At 44.5% G+C, this 24,838-nt stretch overlaps 1 protein-coding gene across 18 annotated transcripts; it reads right to left on the reverse strand.

Annotated features, from left to right (window-relative positions):
- gpsm2 (G protein signaling modulator 2) lies at positions 1 to 24,455 on the reverse strand. 18 transcript variants are annotated; one of them, XM_090225918.1, is made up of 15 exons: positions 24,304 to 24,455; positions 22,871 to 22,909; positions 22,467 to 22,553; positions 20,055 to 20,366; positions 10,296 to 10,517; positions 8,658 to 8,793; positions 8,358 to 8,497; positions 6,500 to 6,623; positions 4,511 to 4,626; positions 3,927 to 4,191; positions 3,585 to 3,797; positions 3,167 to 3,346; positions 1,520 to 1,679; positions 1,243 to 1,445; positions 1 to 1,090 (listed from the first exon to the last, which is right to left on the reverse strand). In XM_090225918.1, the coding sequence occupies exons 4-15, from the start codon at positions 20,117 to 20,119 to the stop codon at positions 920 to 922; spliced, it is 1,995 nt and encodes a 664-aa protein (XP_090082044.1). In that variant the 5' UTR covers positions 20,120 to 20,366; positions 22,467 to 22,553; positions 22,871 to 22,909; positions 24,304 to 24,455; the 3' UTR covers positions 1 to 919. The 18 variants fall into 18 exon arrangements, with proteins under 18 accessions (XP_090082044.1, XP_021444505.3, XP_090082048.1 ...); XM_021588830.3 differs by lacking the exon at positions 24,304 to 24,455 and adding an exon at positions 23,703 to 23,923; XM_090225922.1 differs by lacking the exon at positions 24,304 to 24,455 and adding an exon at positions 23,703 to 23,911 and having other exon boundaries at positions 1,243 to 1,442.
- Positions 24,456 to 24,838: the final 383 nt, after the last annotated feature.

Raw genomic sequence — 24,838 nt, forward strand, 5'->3', positions numbered from 1 at the left:
TTTTTGAGAACACATTTTAAAATAAAACATGATTTCTATACTAAATAAACAAGTGTTCATTGCTCTGATCTCATAAAAACAATATAGGAAGTACAAAATAGCATCAGGGACGAAACACACCCATGGGTGTATTCATTATTTTATCAAAGATGGTTTAGGCTGAAAGAGCATTTCTTTTTTAATTCCTTACCTAAATGAGGTATCCCCACAACTCCTAACATACACATATAGACAATTCAAAAACACATGGAAAGATAGTGCTGTACCTGTCTTTGAGTCTAGTCTACATCAGAAAAAAAATTTGCAAAATCAAACCAACCACTTCAAGCCACAAGGGGAAGTAAAACGGCAGCACGTAAGCACTTAATAAAACAAAATCATTACCAAAAAACGTACAATAAATACATGAGTCATGACTGCAGTTGTTTGTATCTAAAGATACATTTTCAGGTTGTAGTGAGTACATAATCATAGAAAGGAATGCCCTTGACCTACTCATTTGATATGTTAGCTCATGTTCATCTGTGTAGTTTTACAGGTCCAGTACAGTTTCAGACAGAGTACAAGGTAAAATCTTAGGAAAAATTGAGAACAGTTGATTTCATAGTCTATAACCCTCAGTAGGTTAGTTTTTGAATGTTGCATTGTTCCCTATAGGCTACTACATTAATGCTGGCAGTGCTTTCAACTGGGAAATGAGGCTTCTGAATCCTAACAACAACAACAACCATTATTGGTCTATGTTATGGAGAGAAAATACCATTGAAAAGTTCTGGTCTATGTAAAATAGCCCCATCCACTGTTGAGTACAGTATCAACGTCCTCATCTCCACAAGTGGACGAAACTTCCACAACGTTTTCCTCCAGAAGCCCCGTCTCCTGGGTTTTCACCCGTCGCGGTACTCTACATGGGCAGGGCTCAGTTGGAGCAGGGCCGTGCTGCGGAGCCTGCAGCGGAGGGCAGGGTGACCCGCTGCTCGTCCATGCGTTTGGCCTGGGACCTCGTGATGAGGCTGAAGAAGTCCTCGTCTGGGACGGTGGGGCCACGGGCCGGGGGAGGGGCGCAGCGCTGGTCATCCAGACGAGAACCCTGAGGGGAAGGAGGGTATAGGAGGTAAAAAAGTGGACGAAAAGGAACACTTTTCCCCCCTTTCAATATAAAGTACTGAGATCTAGCACAATGTTTTGCTACATTGTGCAACACCACCCTAGTGAAAAGTTGAGTCTATTTAAACCTCACACCTGGCATTTGACAAGCATGTCGAAGAAGTCATCGTCAGGCTCCGTGTTGCCTGCGTTAGCCATCAGGTGGCTGAGGACAGCCTGGCTGCTGTGCCTGTTGAGCCGAAGGCCAGGCAAACTACCCCCAGCACCTCCACCTTCCTCTAACCGGCGACCCTGGGCACCAGACCCAGAGCCCAGGCCTGCTACTGCCTCGGACACTGCTGGAGGAGAGGGAGAGAGGTCAGAGCGAGAGATCAAGGCGATCACAGAGAAATGTTGATGTGTGTGTACTCACATTTCCTCATGGCTCTGGGTGGAGAGTCAGAGGAGCTGGTACTGACTGACAGACGGCTCTTCTCTTGTATGGAACAGCGCTGGTCGTCCATCCGGTTACTCTGGAAACGACTTAGCAGGTCAAAGAAGCCCTCGTCCCCGAGCATGTCTGGACTGGCCCTCTGAGTGAGTGAGACATATTTGAATCAGTGGAGGCTCCTCAGAGGAGAACCATCCTACTCTGTGAATTTCATAAAAATGTAAATAGCGAACCAAAAAAATAAATGTATACAAGACTATACAAAATATATTCACGCCACCAAATAACTGATTAAACACTGAATATATTGAAGGTCTACAGTAGCCTCAACAGCACCCTCTTGGGTAATACCATGGTGTAGCCGGAGGACAGCTATTTTGAGTCTTCTAGCTACATAGACTTCAATACAAAACCTAGGAGGCTCATGGTTCTCACCCCCTTCCATAGACCTACACAGTCATTATGACGACCTACGGAGGACGTCCTCCAACCTATAAGAGCTCTTGCAGCATGAACTGACATGTCCATTCAATCAAAGGATCAGAGAATGAATCTAGTACTGAAAGGATAAAATTAAGGAGCTAAAATTAAGGAGAAGCAGCAGAAAGAAAGAGAGAGCAAGCTACAGTTGAAGTCAGAAGTTTACATACACCTTAGCCAAATACATTTAAACTCAGTTTCACAATTCCTGACATTTAGTCCTAGTAAAAGTTCCCTGTCTTAGGTCAGTTAGGATCACCACTTTATTTTAAGAATGTGAAACATTAATAATGGTGACAATGATGTAGGCTGTGTAGCTGTTAGCGGTTATGGTATGACGGTTTGGCTTGGAGAGGTTATAGTCACAGACCAGACCTGGTCACAGACCAGTGGAGGCTGCTGAGGGGAGGACGGCTCGTGATAATGGCTGGAGCGGAGTAACTGGAATGGTCTCAGACACATGGAAACCATGTGTCTGATGTATTTGATACCATTCCACTCATTCTGCTCCAGCCTTTATCAAGAGCCTGCCCTCCCAATTAAGGTGATACCAACCTCCTGTGTCACAGACATTTTGTGTTTTACACTGAAGTCCACAAGCGAAGGGAAAAGGTGAGAGGAAAGCATGTAGATGCGAGAAGGAATTATACAATGAGCAAAGTGTTGATGCTGTATGAGGCTGCTATGAAAATTAACTGTGTGTGCACGGGGTGATCAGTATTCAGTATTGAATGTGCCAATGTCTGTCACCTTGATTACTCCAATTCGTCTCTCGACCTGTGTACCTACGTTTTAACTTTCATTTGTAGGCTAGGCTGTAGCAACCTCATGATGGGTACAGGGAACATTTGAGTACCTAAACCCATTGCTGTTACATTGAACTGGGTGAATGAAATATGAATGACTGTCGTCCAATATGCTGTAATAGAAATAAGGCACATAAAAAACAAAACATTTGTCCTCCCTGATCTTAAAACAGCATCAACCACCACCGATTTCAATACTTTATTCCAATCCACAACGAGATAAGTACAAGAGGACACGTCAATCTCACGCTCTCTCTCGTGGGCATGCATGCATACACAGACACACAAACCCATAGAAAAGCACACGCTAGGTGGATACCTGAAACGCAGGTTTCCCTCTTACCTTCTGTGGTCCCTGTGCAGGGTTCTGGGAGGTGTTACTGGTGTCCTGCAGGACTTTACTGGAGCCCCCAGCCCTGGTCTTCTTCCCCCGCAGACGGCTGATGAAGAACAGCTTGGAGGAGCTCTTAGCCAGGGTGTGTTTAGGCTGCTTGGTCAGGATGTCACTGGTCCACTTCTGAGCCTGGAGACAAGAGGGAGAGGACACACACGTCAAAACAGACTTTATACAAATCACATCTAACTTCGGTGTCAAAATACACATCAAACAGTTAAGAGTTGTTATAAAGACAAAACAGTACATTTTAAAAAGGTGCCATGTGTAATTAATTTCACTCACTTCAGGTTAATAGTGCACTTTGAATTGCCACTAGGCCTAGGGAAGAGAGTCTCAGAATGAACATTTAAACCCAGTGACTTACATTGATCTTGTCGGGGGTGAGTTTCATGAGCTCCAGGTTTTCCATGCTGTTTCTCCGTCCCATCCGGGGCCTTGCTCCATGCAGGTTGAGGTCCATGTCCTTGATGGGGTTCTCAAACAGGGTGGAGTTGTTGGTGCTGTAGCTCAGCCCCAGCACCATCTGCAGGTCTGACACGTTCATACGGGCCGTCAGCTCCCCGCTCCGGTCACCAGTCTGGAACACACACACACACAAACTGGGATTGACCATGCTGCATTTTCAGAGCAACTCCTCTTTCTTTGATCAGACTCTTGAAGGCTTTGTCCTGAACTGTATATCTATAGGGGATAAGGGAGGTGGTACCTCTTTGGAGATCTCCAGGTGTTTCTCAGCAAAGTGCATGGCCTGGTCATGGTTCCCCAGGGCGGTGTGAGCGTTCCCTAAACTCCAGCACGCCCGGCCCTCACCAATCCGGTCGTTGAGGTCCTGTGCTATGATCAGGTGTTTGAGGTGGTAGTCTATGGCCCTCTCGTAGTCCTGGAGGAGTGTGTAGGTGTTGCCCAGACTGTAACAGGCCTGAGCCTCTACAGCCCGGTCTTTCAGCTGTCTGGCCAGCTGCAGAGTCCTCCTGACAACCACAATACAATCACATTAGATCACTGGCTGTCATTCAGAGTGACACACAAAGGCTACTCTGGTCCTGAAATTAAGTTCAGTATATGAATTCACACACACACACTTATCGGTTTGCTAGCCCTCTTGACATTATAGTCCTTTGAGGTATAGCGGCTGCCATTTCTCTCCTGAAAACCCTACGGCCTCTTAACTGTGTGAAAACCTCCAGGGTCCAGACAGAAAGAAGAGTTGTTTTAACAGCTGGACTCCGAGACAGAGGGAGTGAACGTCATTGAGAGAAGATGAATGGCTGGGCTGGGGGTTTGGCTCACTTGTAATGCTCGGCTGCCACTTCAAATTCACCCAGGAATATATACGCGTTCCCCAGGTTGCAGTAGGCCCTTCTCTCTGCTGAGCGGTCGCCAAACTCCTTGGCAATCTGGAGGCGCTGGGAAAGGAAAAGAAATGGATGAACACACACGGACACCGGGCCAGAAATGCACCCACCCACCCGCCCCAACACCTTGGTACGGAACAGCCAGCCAGCGACTCTACCCGCCCCAACACCTTGGTATCGGACCAGCCAGCCAGCGACTCTACCCGCCCCAACACCTTGGTATCGGAACAGCCAGCCAGCGACTCTACCCGCCCCAACACCTTGGTATCGGAACAGCCAGCCAGCGACTCTACCCGCCCCAACACCTTGGTATCGGAACAGCCAGCCAGCGACTCTACCCGCCCCAACACCTTGGTATCGGAACAGCCAGCCAGCGACTCTACCCGCCCCAACCCCTTGGTATCGGAACAGCCAGCCAGCGACTCTACCCGCCCCAACCCCTTGTATCGGAACAGCCAGCCAGCGACTCTACCCGCCCCAACACCTTGGTATCGGTACAGCCAGCCAGCGACTCTACCCGCCCCAACACCTTGGTATCGGAACAGCCAGCCAGCGACTACCCGCCCCAACACCTTGGTATCGGAACAGCCAGCCAGCGACTCTACCCGCCCCAACCCCTTGGTATCGGAACAGCCAGCCAGCGACTCTACCCGCCCCAACACCTTGGTATCGGTACAGCCAGCCAGCGACTCTACCCGCCCCAACACCTTGGTATCGGAACAGCCAGCCAGCGACTCTACTCACCCCAACACCTTGGTACGGAACAGCCAGCCAGCGACTACGGAACAGCCAGCCAGCGACTCTACCCACCCCAACACCTTGGTACGGAACAGCCAGCCAGCGACTACGGAACAGCCAGCCAGCGACTCTACCCACCCCAACACCTTGGTACGGAACAGCCAGCCAGCGACTCTACCCACCCCAACACCTTGGTACGGAACAGCCAGCCAGCGACTACGGAACAGCCAGCCAGCGACTCTACCCTCCCCAACACCTTGGTACGGAACAGCCAGCCAGCGACTATGGAACAGCCAGCCAGCGACTCTACCCACCCAAACACCTTGGTATCAGAACAGCCAGCCAGCGACTCTACCCACCCCAACACCTTGATATCAGAACAGCCAGCCAGCGACTACGGAACAGCCAGCCAGCGACTACGGAACAGCCAGCCAGCGACTCTACCCACCCCAACACCTTGGTACGGAACAGCCAGCCAGCGACTCTACCCGCCAACACCTTGGTACGGAACAGCCAGCCAGCGACTCTACCCGCCAACACCTTGGTACGGAACAGCCAGCCAGCGACTCTACCCGCCCCAACACCTTGGTATCGGAACAGCCAGCCAGCGACTCTACCCGCCCCAACACCTTGGTATCGGAACAGCCAGCCAGCGACTCTACCCGCCCCAACACCTTGGTATCGGAACAGCCAGCCAGCGACTGTACCCGCCCCAACACCTTGGTACGGAACAGCCAGCCAGCGACTGTACCCGCCCCAACACCTTGGTACGGAACAGCCAGCCAGCGACTCTACCCACCCCAACACCTTGGTATCGGAACAGCCAGCGACTCTAGTCTTCCATTATGTGGTGTTTACCTACAGTCTTTCTGTTGACTGTACTGAGCCATACAGGACATTAGAATTAACTACAGAGAACCATTGAAAAAGGAAATCTGACGAAAGACTTAACTGGATTTAAATCAAACTTGCCTTTTGCAATGTTTTTGCAGTTACTTTGTGTACAAGCTATTATTAATCATCCAGTGAAGTGAGTTTAACTAGTATTTCTACTATAGAACGCAAAACCACTATTCCATATTGTCATAGGATAAGAATTGTGCGTTTTATATGCTACAACAGTACAGTTTTTTATTGAATCGAGCAGTAAATGTCACGCTATAAACTTTGATAAGATTTTCATTACCTGTTCATGTGACGCCACTGCATTCTGGAAGTTTCCTAACAGGTAGTGTGTGTTGCCAAGGTTACCATATGTTCGGCCCTGGGCGGCCGGGTCTCCAAGCTCCTTCACTATGGATAAGTTTGCTCTGGATATAGACAAACCATTGAATTAATGATGGACAACAAAGTCAAGGTTTTGGAGTGGCCATCAAAGTCCTGACCTCAATCCTATAGAAAATGTGTGGGCAGAACTGAAAAAGTGTGTGCGAGCAAGGAGGCCTACAAACCTGACTCAGTTACACCAGCTCTGTCAGGAGGAATAGGCCAAAATTGACCCAGCTTATTGTGGGAAGCATGTGGAAGGCTACCCGAAACGTTTGACCCAAGTTAAACAATTTAAAAGGGAATGCTACCAAATACTATGAGTGTATGTAAACTTCTGACCCACTGGGAATGTGATGAAAGAAATAATATATATAAATAAAACCAGTCAAAAGTTTGGACACACCTACTGATTTAACATTTTTTCTTCATTTTTACTATTTTCTACATTGTAGAATAATAGTGAAGACATCAAAACTATGAAATAACATATGGAATCATGTAGTGACCGAAAAAGTTAATATTTGTAAAGTAGCCACCCTTTGCCTTGACAGTTTTGCACACTCTTGGAATTCTCTCAACGAGCTTCATGAGGTAGTCACCTGGAATGCATTTCAATTAACACGTGTGCCTTGTTATTTTTTCTTTTTTTTTCTTTCCTTCTTAATGCATTTGAGCCAATCAGTTGGGTTGTGACAAGGTAGGGGTGGTATACAGAAGATGGGGCTATTTGGTTAAAGACCAGGTCCATATTATGGCAAGAACAGCTCAAATAAGCAAAGAGAAACGACAGTCCATCATTACTTTAAGACATGAAGGTCAGTCAATCCTGAACATTTCAAGAACATTGAAAGTTTTCTTCAAGTGCAGTCGCAAAAACCATCACCAGCGCTATGATGAAACCGGCTCATGAGGACCGCCACAGGAAAGGAAGACCCAGAGTTACCTCTGCTGCAGAGGATAAGTTCATTAGAGTTACCAGCCTCAGAAATGGGCAATTAACTGCACCTCAGATTGCAGCCCAAATAAATGCATCAAAGTTCAAGTAACAGACACATTTCAACATCAACTGTTCAGAGGAGGCCTGTGTGAATCAGGCCTTCATGGTCGATTTGCTGCTAAGAAACCAAAGGACACCAATAAGAAGAGACTTGCTTGAGTCAAGAAACAAAAGCAATTGACATTAGACTTGGAAATCTGTCCTTTGGCCAAACAGCATTCTGCAGCGATACGTCATCCCATCTGGTTTGCGCTTAGTGAGACTATCCTTTATTTTTCAACAGAACAATGACCCATAACACACCTCCAGGCTGTGTAAGGGGTTTTTGACCAAGGAGAGTGATGGAGTGCCGGAGCCTACATAATCACCTGACCTCAACCCAATTGAGATGGTTTGGGATGAGTTGGACCACAGAGTGAAGGAAAAGCAGCCAACAAGTGTTCAGCATATGTGGGAACTCAAGACTGTTGGAAAAGCATTCCTCATGAAGCTGTCATCAAGGCAAAGAGTGGCTACTTTGAAGAATTTAAAATCTATTTATTTGTTTAACACTTTTTTTGGTTACTACATGATTCCATATGTGTTATTTCATCATTTCGACATCTTCACTATTTTTCTACAATGTAGAAAATAATAAATATAAAGAAAAACCATTGAATGAGTAGGTCCAAACTTTTGACTGATACTGTACATTTATTTACTCTACGGTATCTGACTTACAAGATGCAAAATGTACCGAACACACATGAATGCAATGCTTGCACACAAACAAACTTACTGGTAATATTCCGCTGCTTTCCTAAGTGCAGTAGTGACCTCCTCGGGGAACTCTCCTGGCTCCGCCCCGCTCCAGCAGATGCTCTTTCCTTTTGCATGATACACGTTCCCAAAGTTATACAGCGCCCTCGCCTGTCCCACCTAACAGATACCAAAAATGTTATTTTTTTATTTTATTTTATTTTTTTAAAACAGGGCCAATGTCAACTCCACAACAGGGGAAAAAAGCATTTAAACACCAGAAAAAACAGCAAATTCGTTTCAGGAGGCCTAATAACCATCATTCATGAATCAATCTCACCTTGTCGTTCAGGTCCATGGCAATGTCTAAGTGCCTCTGACAGCAGACCACAGCCTCATCAAACCTACCCAACACCTTCAATGTGTTGCCTAGGTTACCGCTGGATTTAGCCTCTCCCATCTGGTCCCCGATGGTCCTGAGAATGGGATTTTATTAAAACAGAAAAACACACACATGATCTTGACCAATAAAAGGTTAAATTAAACAAATGAAAAGGGTTATATCAGTCTTACCCATTATATATTTCTGATGTGACAATGAATCATTATCCTATCTGGACCAGAATGAGTCTCTCTCTCCAACACCTATTGTTTCTGCAGTGAGGATTCACCATCTTCATCGTATATTTCATCATTTATCTGCAGATTCTCAGCAAAAAGCCTACCAATATGCCAACTAGGGAGCCAAATGAACAGCTCTCACCAATGAGATTCGGTAGGCTACACTGACGAGTCACTCACTGAAACGTCACTCTCTGGCAAGTCACGACATGGGCTTTGTATCCTAAGGAAATACAAGCCAGATCTATGGTTTACTTGTCCCGGTGCGATGCAATGGACTTATAACTACGGTGTATGATTTATGAATGGCAAAGGGATATAGGAGATTGACTTTATTCAGTTAATTTGAGACATGTGATAACTAATCAACACATGCTGTTTGGTTGTCAATCAAAGCATCGTAAATGGCCTACGTGCCTTGGCTCTGTGGCTGGCTACAGGAAATAATTAGGATGGATTAAGTGGATTTCGACTCATTGTTACCACATATTACATGGGAGGTGCAGATTCACACAGAGACGATTGAAGGAGCATCATGTGCCCTCCATCCTCCGTGTAAATTTTTTGGATTGCAACCAACCACAGCGCACACAAATCACATGGGAGAAACAGCATACTGTCAAACTAGCAGTGTTTTTCGGTCATCGCTCGCCATGTGACTGACATGCATGCGCCTGTCCTATCAATAGATCACTATTAGATTCATATTGATCATTCTAGCCGAGGAGGGCTGGACTGACTATTGGGACTACCAAATTGAAACGTTAAAACAAAAAGTAGCAGTTCGTTTTTTCAAGTGGTCAAAATATATTTTGGTGGGACAAATATAAAGAGAGGAAGTAGCAATCAAACATTGATACATAACCATAACAGCTGCTAGTTGACTACATTTACCGTCAGCAGTAAAGTAGTCTATATCTAAGATGTTTATCTAAGCCTGTCGCAAAAATCGTGGGCGTATTTATAAATACGACGGCCAGCACATAGGGAAAACACTACAGACATAGGAGTTGTGTGGTGAGGTCCTGCTGATAAGACGGGACAATGGTCCTACTCTGAGAAACATTATGAATATGAGCCCTGGGTCATAGGTGTGTTCCTTCCTACCTGGTCAAGGTGTGTTCCTTCCTACCTGGTCAAGGTGTGTTCCTTCCTACCTGGTCACGGTGTGTTCCTTCCTACCTGGTCACGGTGTGTTCCTTCCTACCTGGCCAAGGTGTGTTCCTTCCTACCTGGCCAAGGTGTGTTCCTTCCTACCTGGCCAAGGTGTGTTCCTTCCTACCTGGCCAAGGTGTGTTCCTTCCTACCTGGCCAAGGTGTGTTCCTTCCTACCTGGCCAAGGTGTGTTCCTTCCTACCTGGTCAAGGTGAGGTCGTGATGGTGGAACTCCAACGCCTTGGCGTAGTCGTGCAGATGGAAGTATGCATTGCCCAGCTGGCTGTAAATGGCACTCAGCACCTGCAGGTCCTCTGTGCCAACCTGGATGGCTGTTTCGAAGAAGGACACTCCAGCGTGGTAGTCACCCACTTTACAGAGCCGCTCACCCTCCAGGGCCAGCTCCAGGCAGGATGCATCCATCCTACAAGAGGCAGTAGAAGGGGTTTAGGTAGAAGATAGGAACAGAGGTCTCTTGTTGATACAAGATGCTCAGTAGGAACAGACAGGAGAAGTTGTTTTGGACAAGAACATTCTCTTGCCCCTTCCACTAACACTCAAAAGAACTACAAGTGTAGCTAGTCTTAACATTCCAAAGTGGCCACAGTTTGAATAAACTACAAACCAAAAGTTATAGATGGGTTTTCCCCATCTCAAAACCCAGGACTAGCATCCCTCTCACTCCATCAGACTGTGAATGTTTGTTTGGCTACTTACTTCCACCTGAGAAAAACAGCCTTGGTTTATCAGTGGGTTTGTTATGGTAGGACAGATCGATCTACGTGGTCTCTACAGTACAATACACAGATCTCTCCGACTGCTCTTCTGAAGACTAGGCTATTCAGTGGGCTTCAATGTTTCCAGAACATTCAAACAAATGTATTGTCTGCTGTGTAGAATGGGGATTGTGCAAGCTGGTGACGATTACATTTCTATCTAAAACGTTCTGGATGTTTGACCCTGAACATAGCCTACTCCTGGTCACTTTAACCCCAGATAGGGTCAGAGGAGTATCCACAAGGGATTATTCACAGGGATGGGTGGATTAACAGATTAGTCACTTTCATGCAACCTGGCTTCGATTGTTACGCCCTCGTTGACATCTTTTTGTGTTCTACAGCAAAAGCGCCCACCACTTTGTTGAAGAGGAGATGACCTGTGTTCATGCATGCACGTTTTCGACTTCAGGTACTCTATTAAATCAAGTGCCCACCCAGTGTTTTTTTTTAAGCCCTCAAAAGAATATTGGCATTAGACATAGCCTACTAAAATACATCTTATGCATTATAAAACATCATATACACTGAACAGAAATATAAATGCAACATGTAAAGTGTTGGTCCCATTTTTCATGAGCTAAAATAAAAAGATTGGAGTATCTGTCTGTAATAAATCCCTTCTGTGGGGAAAAACGTATTCTGATTGGCTGGGCCTGGGGGGGTACAGTATGTGAAATCCATGTTATTAAAAACAACTGATTTTCATCTATGAACTGTAACTCAGTCAAATCTGTCATTTTTGCATGTTACATTCAGCAAAATATATCAACAGGTATGTTTACTGTATAGATGTTTTTTTACTTTAGTCATCTCCAATTACAGACTATAAAACAACGTTACATCTTGCAGACGAAATAACAATAAATTGTACTCCACATACTGGATCGAGGTTGCTTTGTTTATTTTAACACACTAAGACCCTACCTGGGTTTCTTTCTCCTTCACAACAGCATCACATGACATATCTAAAGAGGCTTCCACTGGGTTGGTTTGAAAGAGGATTCCTGTGCAGCAACACACTGAACGGTCCAGAGCTAGCCTAAACTCATTACGGATCCGGACACAGGCCTAGGTAGCCTATTCTTTTCAATGTCTCACTGAGCTACTTTCACCAAAACATTCAAGATGTTTTATCCACCCCCCACGTCATCAACGAACCAAATCAATTCAAATCAAAATCTTATTGGTCACATACACATGGTTAGCAGATGTTAACGCAAGTGTAGCGAAATGCTTGTGCTTCTCGTTCCGACAGTGCAGTAATATCTAACAAGTAATCTAATAATTCCCCAACAACTACCTAATACACACAAATCTAAAAGGGGTGAATGAGAATATGTATACAAGTATATGGATGAGCGACATAGGCAAGGTGCAATAGATGGTATTATAAACTCAGAAAATAAATAAAAATGTCCACTGTCAACTCTGTTTATTTTCAGCAAACTTAACATGTGTAAATGTTTGTATGAACATAAGATTCAGACATAAACTGAACAAGTTCTACAGACATGTGGAATAATGCATCCCCGAACAAAGAGGGGGGGGGGGGGGGGCACACCAGTTACTAAGTACTGCAGTGTACCTTGTGGAATGCACCAGATTTGCGCCGTTTTTGCTGTGAGATGTTACCCCACTCTTCCACCAATTATAGGGGGGGGTGGGGGGTAGCCCTCACCCTCCGATCCAACAGGTCCCAGATGTGAGATCCGGGCTCTTTGCTGGCCATGGCAGAACTCTGATATTCCTGTCTTGTAGGAAATCGCACACAGAACGAGCAGTACGGCTGGTGGCATTGTCATGCTGGAGGGTCATGTCAGGATGAGCCAACAGAAAGGGTACCACATGGAGGGAGAAGGATGACTTCCCTGCAACGCACAGCGTTGAGATTGCCTGCAATGACAACAAGCTCAGTCTGATGATGCTGTGACACACCGCCCAAGAACATGACAGACACTCCACCTCGATCCCGCTCCAGAGTACAGGCCTCGGTGTAATGCTCGTTCCTTCGACATTAAACACGAATCCGACCATCACCCCCGGTGAGACAAAACCGCGACTCGTCAGTGAAGAGCACTTTTTGCCAGTCCTGTCTGGTCCAGTGACGGTGGGTTTGTGCCCAAAGGCGAAGTCGTTGCCGGTGATGTCTGGTGAGGACCTGCCTTACAACAGGCCTACATCTCTCCAGCATCTCTCAGCCTGTTACGGACAGTCTGAGCACTGATGGAGGGATTGTGTGTTCCGGTGTAACTCGGGCAGTTGTTGTTGCCATCCTGTACCTGTCCCGCATGATGTTCGGATGCACCGATCCTGCGCAGGTGTTGTTACACGTGGTCTCCCACATGTCCATCCTGTCTCCCTATAGCGCTGTCTTAAGCATCTCACAGCACAGACATTGCAATGTATTGCCCTGACCACATCTGCAGTCCTCATGCCTCCTTGCAGCATGCCTAAGGCAGGTTCTTGCAGATGAGCAGGGATCCTGGGTATCTTTGTGTTTTTCAGAGTCCGTAGAAAGGCCTCTTTAGTGTCCTAAGTTTTCATAACTTACCTTAATTGCCTACCGCCTGTAGCTGTTAGTGTCTTAACTATTCCACAGGTGCATGTTCACTAATTGTTTACGGTTCATTGAACAAGCATGGGAAATCGTGTTTAAATCATTTACAATGAAGATCATAAGTTATTTGAATTTTTACGAATTATCTTTGAAAGACAGGGTCCTTTCTTTTTTTGCTGAGTTGACATGTGATATGAGTAAGATATGTAAGATATGTAAACATGATTAAAGTGGCATTATTTAAAGTGGCGTTGTTTAAAGTGACTAGAGATCCATTTATTAAAGTGGCCATTGATTGGGTCTCAATTTAGGCAGCAGCATCTTGAGTTAGTGATTGTTGTTTAGCAGTCTGATGGCCTTGAGATAGAAGCTGTTTTTCAGTCTCTCGTCCCAGCTTTGATCCACCTGTACTGATCTCGCCTTCTGAATGGTAGCGGTGTGAACAGGCAGTGGTTCAGGTGGTTGTTGCCCTTGATGATCTTTTTGGCCTTCCTGTGACATTGGGTGATGTAGGTGTCATGCAGGGCAGGTAGTTTGCCCACAGCGATGCATTGTGCAGACCGCACCCTCTGGAGAGCCCTGAGGTGTAGGACAGTGCAGTTGTCGTACCAGGCTGTGATACAGCCTAACAGGATGCTCTTGATTGTGCATCTGTAAAAGTTTGTCAGGGTTTTGGGTGACAAGCCACATTTCTTCAGCCTCCTGAGGTTGAAGAGGCACTGTTGCGCCTTCACCAAAGGCGTGGGTGGACCATTTCAGTTTGTCTGTGATGTGTACGCAGAGGAACTTAACTTTCCACCTTCTCCACTGCTGTCCCTTGGATGTGGATAGGGAGGTGCTCCCTCATCTTTGTTTTGTTGACGGTGAGTGAGAGGTTGTTTTCCTGACACCACACTCCAAGTGCCCTCACCTCCTCCCTGTAGGCTGTCTCGTCGTTGTTGGTAAAGCCCACTACCGTTGTGTCATCTGCAAACTTCATGATTGAGTTGGAGGTGTGCATGGCCACGCAGTCGTGGGTGGACAGGGATTACAGGAGGGGGCTGAGCACGCACACTTGTGGGACCCCAGTGTTGAGGGCAGCCAGTCAAAGTCCAGGACCCAATTGCACAGCGCGGGGTTGAGAACCAGGGCCTCCAGCTTGCTGACGAGCTTAGAGGTAACTATGGTGTTGAATGCTGGAGGTGGTCAATGAACAGCATTCTTACATAGGTGTTCCTTTTGTCCAGATGTGATAGGGCAGTGTGCAGTGTGATGGCAATTGCGTTGTCCATGGACCGGTTGGGGCGTTATGCAAACTGAAGTGGGTCTAGGGTGGCAGGTAAGGTAGAGGTGATATGATCCTTAGCTAGCCTCTCAAAGCACTTCATGATGACAGAAGTGAGTGCTACGGGCCGGTGGTCATTTAGTTCAGTTCTTTTTGCCTTCTTGGGTACAGGAACAATGGAAGCCATCTTGAAGCATGTTGGACAACAGACTGGGATAGGGAGCGATTGAATATATCCGTAAACACACCAGCCAGCTGGTCTGAACATGCTCTGAGGACACGCCTGGGCCAGCAGCCTTGCGAGGGTTAACATCTTGAAATGTTTTACTCACGTCGGCCAGGGGGGGGGGGGGGGGGGGGGGGCAGTCCTTGTTAGTGGGCCGCGACGGTGGCACTGTATTATCCTCAAAGCGGGCAAAGAAGGTGTTTAGTTTGTCTGGAAGCATGATGGTGTCCGTGACGTGGCTGGTTCTTTTTCTAGTCTGATTTCCTGTAGACCTTGCCACATACGTCATGTCTGAGCCATTGAATTGCAACTCCACCTTGTCCCTGTACCGGCATTTCACTTGTTTGATGGGGAGGAGGGATTTCGCTTGTTTGATTGGAGGGAACAACTACATTGGGAATATGGCTGAATATAAACAGACCTCTTTCTATGGTTAAATGTGGTGGTTAGCGCTTTCAGTTGTGTGAATGCTGCCATCCATCCACGGTTTCTGGTTAGGGTAGGTTTTAACAGTCACAGTGGTTACATCATCTCCAATGCACTTCTTTATAAACTCACTGAGTCAGCGTATAGGTTTATGTTGATCTCTGTGGCTAACCAGAACATATTCCAGTCCACGTGATCAAAACAATCTTGAAGCGTGGTTTCCGATTGGTCAGACCAGCGTTGAGTTGTTATCGTCACTGGTACGTCCTGTTTGAGTTCCTTCCTATAAGACGGCAGGAGCAAGATGGCGTCTTGGTCGGATTTGCTGAAGGGAAGGCGCGTGAGGTCTGTGTGTGCATTGCGGAAGGTAGAGTAGCAGTGGGCGAGTGCATTACCCCTGTGCGTAGTGCAATCAATATGCTGATAGAATTTAGCTAGTCTTGTTCTCAAATTTGCTTTGTTAAAATCCCCAGCTACAACAAATGCAGCCTCGGGATATATGGTTTCCAGTTAACATAGAGTCCAGTGAAGTTCCTTGAGGGACAACTTGGTGTCTGTTTGAGGGGGAATGTACACAGCTGTGACTATCTGACGAGAATTAACTTGGTAGGTAAAATGGCCAGCATTTGAATGTAAGGAATTCTAGGTTGGGTGAGCAGAAGGACTTGAGTTCATGTATGTTATGATTACACCATGATTCGTTAATCATGAAGCATACACCCCCGCGCTTCCGCTTCCCAGAGAGGTGTTTATCTGTCGGCGCGATGCACGGAGAAGCCCAGTGGCTGAACAGATTCTGACAACAAATCCCGAGAGAGCCATGTTTCCGTGAAACAGAGAATGTTACAATCTCTGGAGGTCTCTCTGGAAGGCAACCCTTGCTCAAATGTTGTCTATCTTGCTGTCAAGAGACCATAACACTCGCCACCAATGTCCACTCGGGAGCGGTGGGCAATGTGCTCTTCTACGGAGCCTGACCCAGAGGCCACTCAGTCTGCGGCGCCGTTGTTTTAGGTTGGCTACTGGGATTAGATCCATTATCCTGGTTGGTGGTCCGAACAGAAGACTCGCTTCGGGAAAGTCGTATTCCTGGTCGTAGTGTTGGTAGTTGACGTTGCTCTTATATCCAATAGTTCTTCCCGGCTGTATGTAATAACACTTAAGATTTCCTGGGGTAACAATGTAAGCAATAATACCAACAACAAAAAAAGTATAAATACTGCATCGTTTCCTAAGAACTCGAAACGAGGCGACCATCTGTCGGCGCCATCTTGCAGTAACCATTGTTTTTTTGCATGCCACACAATACGGTCAACCAGTAAAGTCCATGATATTGCTACAGTATTAGCCTAACCCTAAACATAGGACAGAGGTTTAATATCTCAGCATTATCAGACAAGATCTCTCTCGCCTCTGGCCTTGTCACCTGGGATTACTACAGTTGGCCCGACAGTGATTAGAAAGGCCCTGCTTATAGAGCTGCTGGGCAGCATTAGAGAGCTTTGTTAAAGGTGTCTAATCAGATTCAGGTGGCCGAGAGGTTTATTCAATTTAAAACGTACAAGGTTTGATTAGGAGTGAGATACATTCTTGCTTAATTCAACACTAAAATGTAAGCCTGCCATAATTGTCAATGCGCAAATGCAATTTAATGGTTGACCAGAAATCTATACGCAGGGATGAACATGGTTGAAAATCCAACGATGGTGCCTTCTACCAAACAAATGTCTTCCACTCCTTTCAAAGAAGTTGAATAAACCAATTTTAAAACTGCAAATACAAAGCAAATCATGAATGTTTGAGGGGATTGTTAAATATTGATATATAAATCACAGTACCAGTCAAAAGTTAGGACACACCTACTCATTCAAGTGTTTTTATTTTTTTCTACATTGTAGAATAGTAAAGACATAAAACTATGAAATAACACATGGAATCAAAAAAAAGTGTTAAACAAATCAAATATATTTTAGATTCCTCAAAGTAGCCACTCTTTGCCTTGATGACAGCTTTGCACACTTTTGGCATTCTCTCAAGCAGCTTCATCTGGAACACTTTTCCAACCGTCTTGAAGGAGTTCCCAGATATGCTGAGCACTTGTTGGCTGCTTTTCCTTCCCTCTGCAGTCCAACTCATCCCAAACCTCAATTGGGTTGAGGTCAGGTGATTGTGGAGGCCTTGGTCAAATAGCCCTTACACAGCCTGGAGGTGTATGGAGTCATTGTTCTGTTGAAAAACAAATGATAGTGCAAACCCGATGGGATGCTGTATCGCTGCAAAATGCTGTGGTAGCCATGCTGGCTTACAAAGACACGGCGGTTGGAACCCAAAATCCAAAATTTGGACTCATTAGACCAAAAGGACAGATTTCTACCGGTCTAATGTCCATTGCTCATGTTTCTTGGCCCTAGCAAATCAAAAAAGTGAGAAAGAGAAAGTGTGTGGTGTTCCTTTCACCTCAATTGTGGCATCCAGGCTTAAGCCAGGCCCAGCTACACTTGGTCGCTGAATGCACTTAAAACGTCTTAGGGCTAGGCGTCCCGTCAGCAGGACAACCGTCGACAATTTCCGGTGAAATTGGAGGGCGCGCAATATTCAAGTAAACAATCTGGAAAATTATGGATATTAAACATCTAGGTACATACAAGTGTCTTATATCGGCTAAAAGCTTAAATTCTTGTTAATCTAACTGCATTGTACAATTTACAATGGGCTTTACAGAGAGAGCATGCCATGTGATTGTTTGAGGAGGCACCCCACAACATATTTTCAACCTGCAGGCTTCATAAAATCACAAATAGCAATTAAATAATCACTTACTTTTTGAAAATCTTCCTCTGATTTGCAATCCAAAGTGTCCCAGCTACAACATACATGGTCCTTAGGTTAGATAAAATCCTTCTTCATATCCCAAAAAGTCTTTAGTTGGCACCATCGATTTGAGTTCAACATGCAGACAAAGGAATCCAAAAAGCTACCGCTAAAGTTTAAAATAAGTCAAACTACATGTCGATTCAATCCTCAGGTACCCTAAAATGTAATTAAACTATAATATTTCATACAGAAAGAAGTATGTTCAATAGAAAAGTAAAATTAGCAAGTGCGCGTCCTCTTCGTCGCCGATTTCCAACTCCCTGTACCAAAACTAAAAATTCTTACTCGTTTTGGAAGAAACAAGCTTGAAACCTTAAAACAAAGAGTGTTGACATCTAGTTGAAGCCATAGGATTTGCAATCTGGGAGCTGGAATTGCATAGGACCCATAGCTTGGAAGAGCTATGGAAGAGCATGGGATTTTTTTTTAAAAAGAAACATTTCCAGTTGGTTTTTCATTGGATTGTCTCCTACCATATCAATTGTGTTATAGTCTCATATATTATTTTTTATATTTCTACAAACCTCAAAGTGTTTTCTATCCAATGGTACCAACTATATGCATATCCTGGCTTCTGGGCCTGAGTAACAGGCAGTTTACTTTGGGCACGTCAGTCAGGCGGACCCTAGCCCTAACAAGATTATTATCACGCAACGCCTCAATTTCACCCAATTCTCTCATTCTGAAAATTAACCACATACCTTAGAGGGAAAACATTAGTTCACAGAGAGTAGTTTGTTCGCTAGTTAATATTTCACACAGATTGCTTACTGGACCCTGGCAACTAACGCATTATAACTTGAACGGCAAGGAGTCGTATACCAGTTACTACTATAGCGAATTGGTTAGGTTACTAACATTAACTCACCTGATCTTGTAACATTAGCTATCTAACGTTAGCTGTCTGACTTTACTAACCAGCTAATTTTCACACCATTAACTAAATTATTTGATCAATTAAGTTGGCCAGTGTTGCTCAACATTTCTGGCTAACTAATGGAGAATTAAATTTGCCAGCAAGATACTTAACAATGCTAACAATACTTGTTCCATCACACTTTCTCTCCCTCACCTCAAACTTTCCAAATGCCAGTTGTTTTTTGGTTACAGCTCATGAAGTACGCTTCATCACCTTACACCCCCCAAGAGTGTGCAAAGCTGTCATCAAGGCAAAGGGTGGCTACTTTGAAGAATCTCAAATATATTTAAGATTTGTTTAACAATTTTTTGGTTACTACGTGATTACATGTGTTATTTCATAGTTTTGATGTCTTCACTATTAGAAAAATAAAGAAAAACCCTTGAATGAGTAGGTGTCCAAACTTTTGACTGGCTCTGTATATTTAGTTTTTTTTTTTGGGGGGGGGGGGGGGTTAAAAGTTTTCAATATAAACTTAAACGACTAGAGCCAGCTATAAAGCATTAGCTTTAAAACTGAGACATTTCCATTGGAAAATGGTTTACAATTGCAGGAAATTCGCATTTTTGTCTCTGCGTCCAAGAGGGCCTCTAAAACCACACCATTGGCCACAGCTACTACCCCACTCCCCTTTAATAACTTCAGTAAAATGGAAGGGGAAATCTAGCCTAGCAATTCACACCTGAAAGCTACATGGGAAAGCTGATCTCATCCCGTGCGACAGACTTATGAGACACCAGTATGAGATATAGGCCACTTGGTCTATTGTGTACATGTATAAAATCAACACTTCAACACTTTTTTTCACTAGTGTGAGAGAAAGTTTAAAGCACCCGTTCTAGGCCGTACATGAAACAAAATGTTGACCAAAGATTGAGAGAGTAGTGTATGGGGGTATGAGTAGGTTCATGCCTACCTGTAGCGGACGTGATAGGACTGGTCCTCATCAACAATGCTAACCAAAGAGCCAATGGAATCCATTGAATATTTATAAGTGGGACGATCTCAGTTTAAATCCCAAAAATTGTGATGAAAAACCAAAAAGTGAAAAAAACATTGATGTCCAGGAGAACTAGTCCTACAATTCCCCTTGTGCTCGCTTTTGAATCCTCTTAAGCTGACACGTAGCTCCAGAAATGACAGAGAGAGATCTTCAGACAGTGTTGTCAGTCAGGCTACAGTTTGAGCTTGGCTTAGAAGTGCCAGCACAGCTCTCCCCAGCAGCCCTCTGTGAAGAGAACACAAGATGCTGTGTGTAAAGCCTCCTTCTGACCACACGACACTACAGCAACACCCACTAAACAGCGTGCACAAGAAAGGCAGGTGGGGTGTGAGAGAGGAGTGGATAGGCGATGGATGGGTTCAGTGGCAGCCAAACCCCACACAAGCTATCAATCACTGACTCAACCATGAGTGCTCGGAGGTGCGCTAGGCTCTACCGGAGGGTGAGTGTGAGGATACAGCTAGGCAAGCAGAGAAGCAGAGAAGGATTTTCACCAATCACAACAGATACATTTAATGCTTTATGCAAATCATTGGTAAGCAAAATAGAACATGTATCCACCACAGCAAAGATAATTGTAGATGGATTGAAATCATATTATTTAGTGAGAAATAGGGAAAGTAGCCTGGCCGCAGACTCAAAACATGACCTGTACAGTGAAGACTTGTGTGGAAATTCCATTGTAAGTACAGTGATTAGTCTAGTAGGTAAGGTACAGCACCAGAGCAAGACCAACTGCCACCTCGTTCCCACATGCGGTCAAGTAGGCCCCCTCTTTACCTATGCACACATTTTAGTAGTAAACAGGTTTTCCCAATCCCAATTTAGGCTACTACTACACATCAAGAGCAGATCATTACAAATGTAAAGGACAGACAGTATTCAAATGTATGCTGCAGGTGCATTTTAAATGATGAATTTTAAAATGGTTTATTTATTGGTGGATAATAGAGGGATATTCTGATAGATTAGCAAAAAATAGTATCACAACAGCTTGTAACCAAATGACATTCACAAAGATTATTGAAAGACTTGAGCCAGTCATCACTTTCTTAACCCAGGAGTAATCAACTTTCAACCTGGTTGGAGATGGTCCACCATAAACCTCCCCTTTGTTGATCTGCTCGTTGGATACAGCTTCATAAAACCAATGCATCATCACATTTTGAAGCAAAATTGAAAGACCTCAGTGGTCACGTGAAGATCAGAGGTCACAGAGAGCAGCAGGGCATTGAATTCACTCCAGAAAACCACTGTCCTCAGTTTAACCCCACACCACTAAAACCCCGGCAGGCAGCAGAGCAGACATGAGAAAGACTTGCACCCCTCAGCCAAGAAGGATAGGAGGTTAAAAACCTCTTACATTAGGATAACTCTTCTGGAAGCAACTGTTTGTTAATAAGGCTGATGCACACAAATATCATGTAATTAGATGGAATTATATAGTGCCAAGCCTTCCCTTTCATTAGGGATTGAGGCTTGCACAGATGCCTCCTGGTGTATGCAGAATTTACACAAGTGATGTCGGCATGGAAATGGGTTTGGCAGCTTGACTTTAGATCGCTTTTGATTACAGTGAGTAACATAACTTTGGGGTACTTGTGAGCTCTCTCTTTAACTGTGTTAGGGCCTAGCCTACATGATGACCTGCAGAAAGTGTTTGTGAGTTCTCTTCGTGGACAACCTAGATTCAGGGACCAGCCGGCAGCCATCCATGCCACAGAGCAGAACTGTAACCAAAAAGCGCTGGTTGTCACATCAGGGGGAGGCCAGAATCTGACAGCCACGCCAAGATGGAGGTTATTTCAGCACAGTTTTATATTTCACTCCACAATCCCATATCGTAGCCACAATGAGTATACAGAAAACCTCATTTTGGGAACGTTGTAGACAGCTTATCTTTGGAGCAACTATTTGTAGCAAGTTTATCATTGCATCTATTTGGGGCAGTTGCATAAATCAACGATCCCCAAATCTTGGAGAACAAAGCTATGAGAACTAGGTCAGCTCTGCTCTGCTGTTTAGCGGCCAGGTTAATGTGAACTACTTTAATACAAAGTGGAGCCTGCTTGTGTTTCGGGAATCTGTTCCCAAACTACATACAGTACATGCTCGTTCATATGCTTATGCATGAGGCCTTTTCCAGTAGTGTGCGCCAAATGGAAAAGGGAGATACCTAGTCAGTCGTCCAACTGAATGTATTCAACGGAAATGTGTCTTCCGCATTTAACCCAACCCCCTCTGCCATATCGACATCCATGTCGTCGGAGCCCGGGGAACAGTGGATTAACTGCCTTGCTCAGGGGAAGAACGACAGATTTTTACCTTGTCAGCTCGGGGATTCGATCCAGCAACCTTCCTCTTACTGGCCCAACGCTCTGAACCGGCCACCCCTGGTGACAAAGCTGCACTCTGTATGAAGTAGTGGTTAAAAGGACAAGTGATCTACTAATACAGCGCAGCTGCGGTAACAAAAGCAGTCATTTGAAAGGCCAGCTTCACCGGAAGCTCCCACATCACACACTGGACTGTCACCATGACCTCATCTTTAATGTACTCACAGGGTGATCTATTGTGTCTTTGTGTCCACATCCTCTTATTAGCCAAGCAAACACAGAAACACCAAAGCAGCATAATGCCTGATAGCAGGGATACAGCCAGCAAGGATACAGCCAGCAAATCACCATCAAAACAAAAGGGACCGATCTAGAAAGAGAAACACTCCTCACCTGAAATTATTCAGTGCTGGGATTGGGACTATGAGAAACCTGGTAAAAAAAAGACAGTGACATAGCTAGATTATTTTCAATAGTTGAATATTCTTCTAGTTCGACTGGTTTCTTTCAGACATAGATCTTGCTAGCCTAGTGTCCTAATTCATTTCCAAAAATGAGATTATGTCATACCATGATTTCCCAGTAAAAATCATTTCCATTGCACTTTTACAGTAACTAATTTAGTAAACTGTAGGTGTTTTGTACATGAGACATACGGGCAATTCCACGATAACAGAATGATGCTGAGAATGATTTAAAAAGTCATGTCAAACAAAAAAACAATTGCAAACCATATAACTATGCACAAAGACTACTTTTAGCAATTTCCACTTAGAATTTTACAAAAACACATTTACCCGAAGAACAGTGCAGATGCAAACTTTGGTAACAGAATGGCAGAACAAACCGCACAACCCGTCATTCCGTTACCAAACTTTGCATACGTAAAAAAATATATATATATACATATACATCAGATTAACTGAAATTGGAGCCTTATCACTTTAACTGTTACCGTGGATTTGCAAATAATGACATACTCAAAATAAATATTTCCTAACATAAGGCGTCCCCCAAATGGTGAACTCGGTTCTTTTGAAAACTTCTTCCGCAAGTTAACAAGCCAGTTCTAACCATATTGCAAGCTACAACCAAAACCATAGCAATATTTTGTATTTACCTTATAACTAAAAGGGCTACACAACCAGAGAACCTTTACAACCTGTTAGCAAGCTAGCTAACGTTACTGTAATTAGCTAACTGGGTAGGCTAGCAGTCCACTTACTTTAGGCGGTCCAGTTCGAACAATGGTTTTACTCCCTTTTTCAATACTTCGACGGTAAATTAAAATTCAGTTTTATTCTACAACAACAAAACCTAACTTCTTAGCTATAAATTCGGCACTTTGCTAACCTAGCTATTAATAAAGTTTTGGCTAGCTGGCTAACTTGGATGAGTGGGTGGGGAACTTAGCTACGGTTACTCTGTGTTGTCGGTTCAGTAGCCAATCAGCGGAGCAGATTCAAAGGTAGCCACGCCCTAAATAACCGTCTCTTGGGCGGTACAGCCATCGCTCTGGACCAATGACATTTGAATAATGAACGTGTCCACTGTACGATGAGTCATTCATGTCATCTTCATGCAGCTGTAAAGTGTCAAATGGGTCAGCAAAAATTATGCTATCATCAGCAAACTAAAACAAAGAGAGTCGTTTTTCACTGTAACGGCATCTACTAATGCAAACATCTCAGTTTTGGGGCTGGAAATTAGTAAGTAAAGTTACCAGCATCGACTGCCTCTCTAGCTAACGTGAGTTGCACTGTTGAAGAAAGTTAGCTGATAATGTTGAGGCTAGCAAACTAACAAGCTAACGTTAAGTTACTTACTTTAAATAAATTGAGAGGTGGTCAAAACACACAAGTGTTTTCAAAAGCTCTGCGTTTGTCAGCAGCAGGGGGAGAAGAGTGAAGTGCTCCCCCATGCTTTTTTGAGAAGTTTTCAAGAGTTACCGAAGCAACCAAACCCCTCCCCTCGCGTCAAGTCCAGACGTTCAGCGATACAATGTACATTATTGATGAATCCACAGGTATTAACCTGCCCTAGAGCTTGAAACAATGTGACATGCGAAATTGGAACTGGTGTGTTGTGTCAGAACTTAAAGATCACATACGAATCAATTATGTGCAGGATAGAACACATTCTAAACAGATGAGATTGTTAAAGCTGAAGTTGGACTGCTAAGGGCCAGGTCAGGTGAGTTTCAGTAGGTACAGGACAGACAAATGCTGATAAGCAGGGGTAGAGGTAGCCTTATAAATAGAAGCGTTACTCCACGTTCATGATATTAGCCTAATAACATTTACATTTGGATATTTTCTTTTTTATTCATTACATAAATAAAAAATGCCAATATTCGTATGT

The sequence above is a fragment of the Oncorhynchus mykiss genome, chromosome 28 (genome assembly GCF_057628025.1).
Source record: "Oncorhynchus mykiss isolate SJ-2025 chromosome 28, ASM5762802v1, whole genome shotgun sequence".
In the NCBI taxonomy this organism is placed as follows: Eukaryota; Metazoa; Chordata; class Actinopteri; order Salmoniformes; family Salmonidae; genus Oncorhynchus; species Oncorhynchus mykiss.

Excerpts from the sequence above, each read along its gene's own strand:
- gpsm2 (XM_090225918.1), bottom strand. The coding sequence starts at position 20,119 with ATGGATTCCATTGGCTCTTTGGTTAGCATTGTTGATGAGGACCAGTCC. Across the intron at positions 8,794-10,295 it reads CACGACCTCACCTTGACCAG|GACCATCGGGGACCAGATGG; the intron begins GTAGGAAGGAAC and ends TCCCATTCTCAG. Across the intron at positions 6,624-8,357 it reads AAAGCAGCGGAATATTACCA|AGCAAACTTATCCATAGTGA; the intron begins GTAAGTTTGTTT and ends GTCTATATCCAG.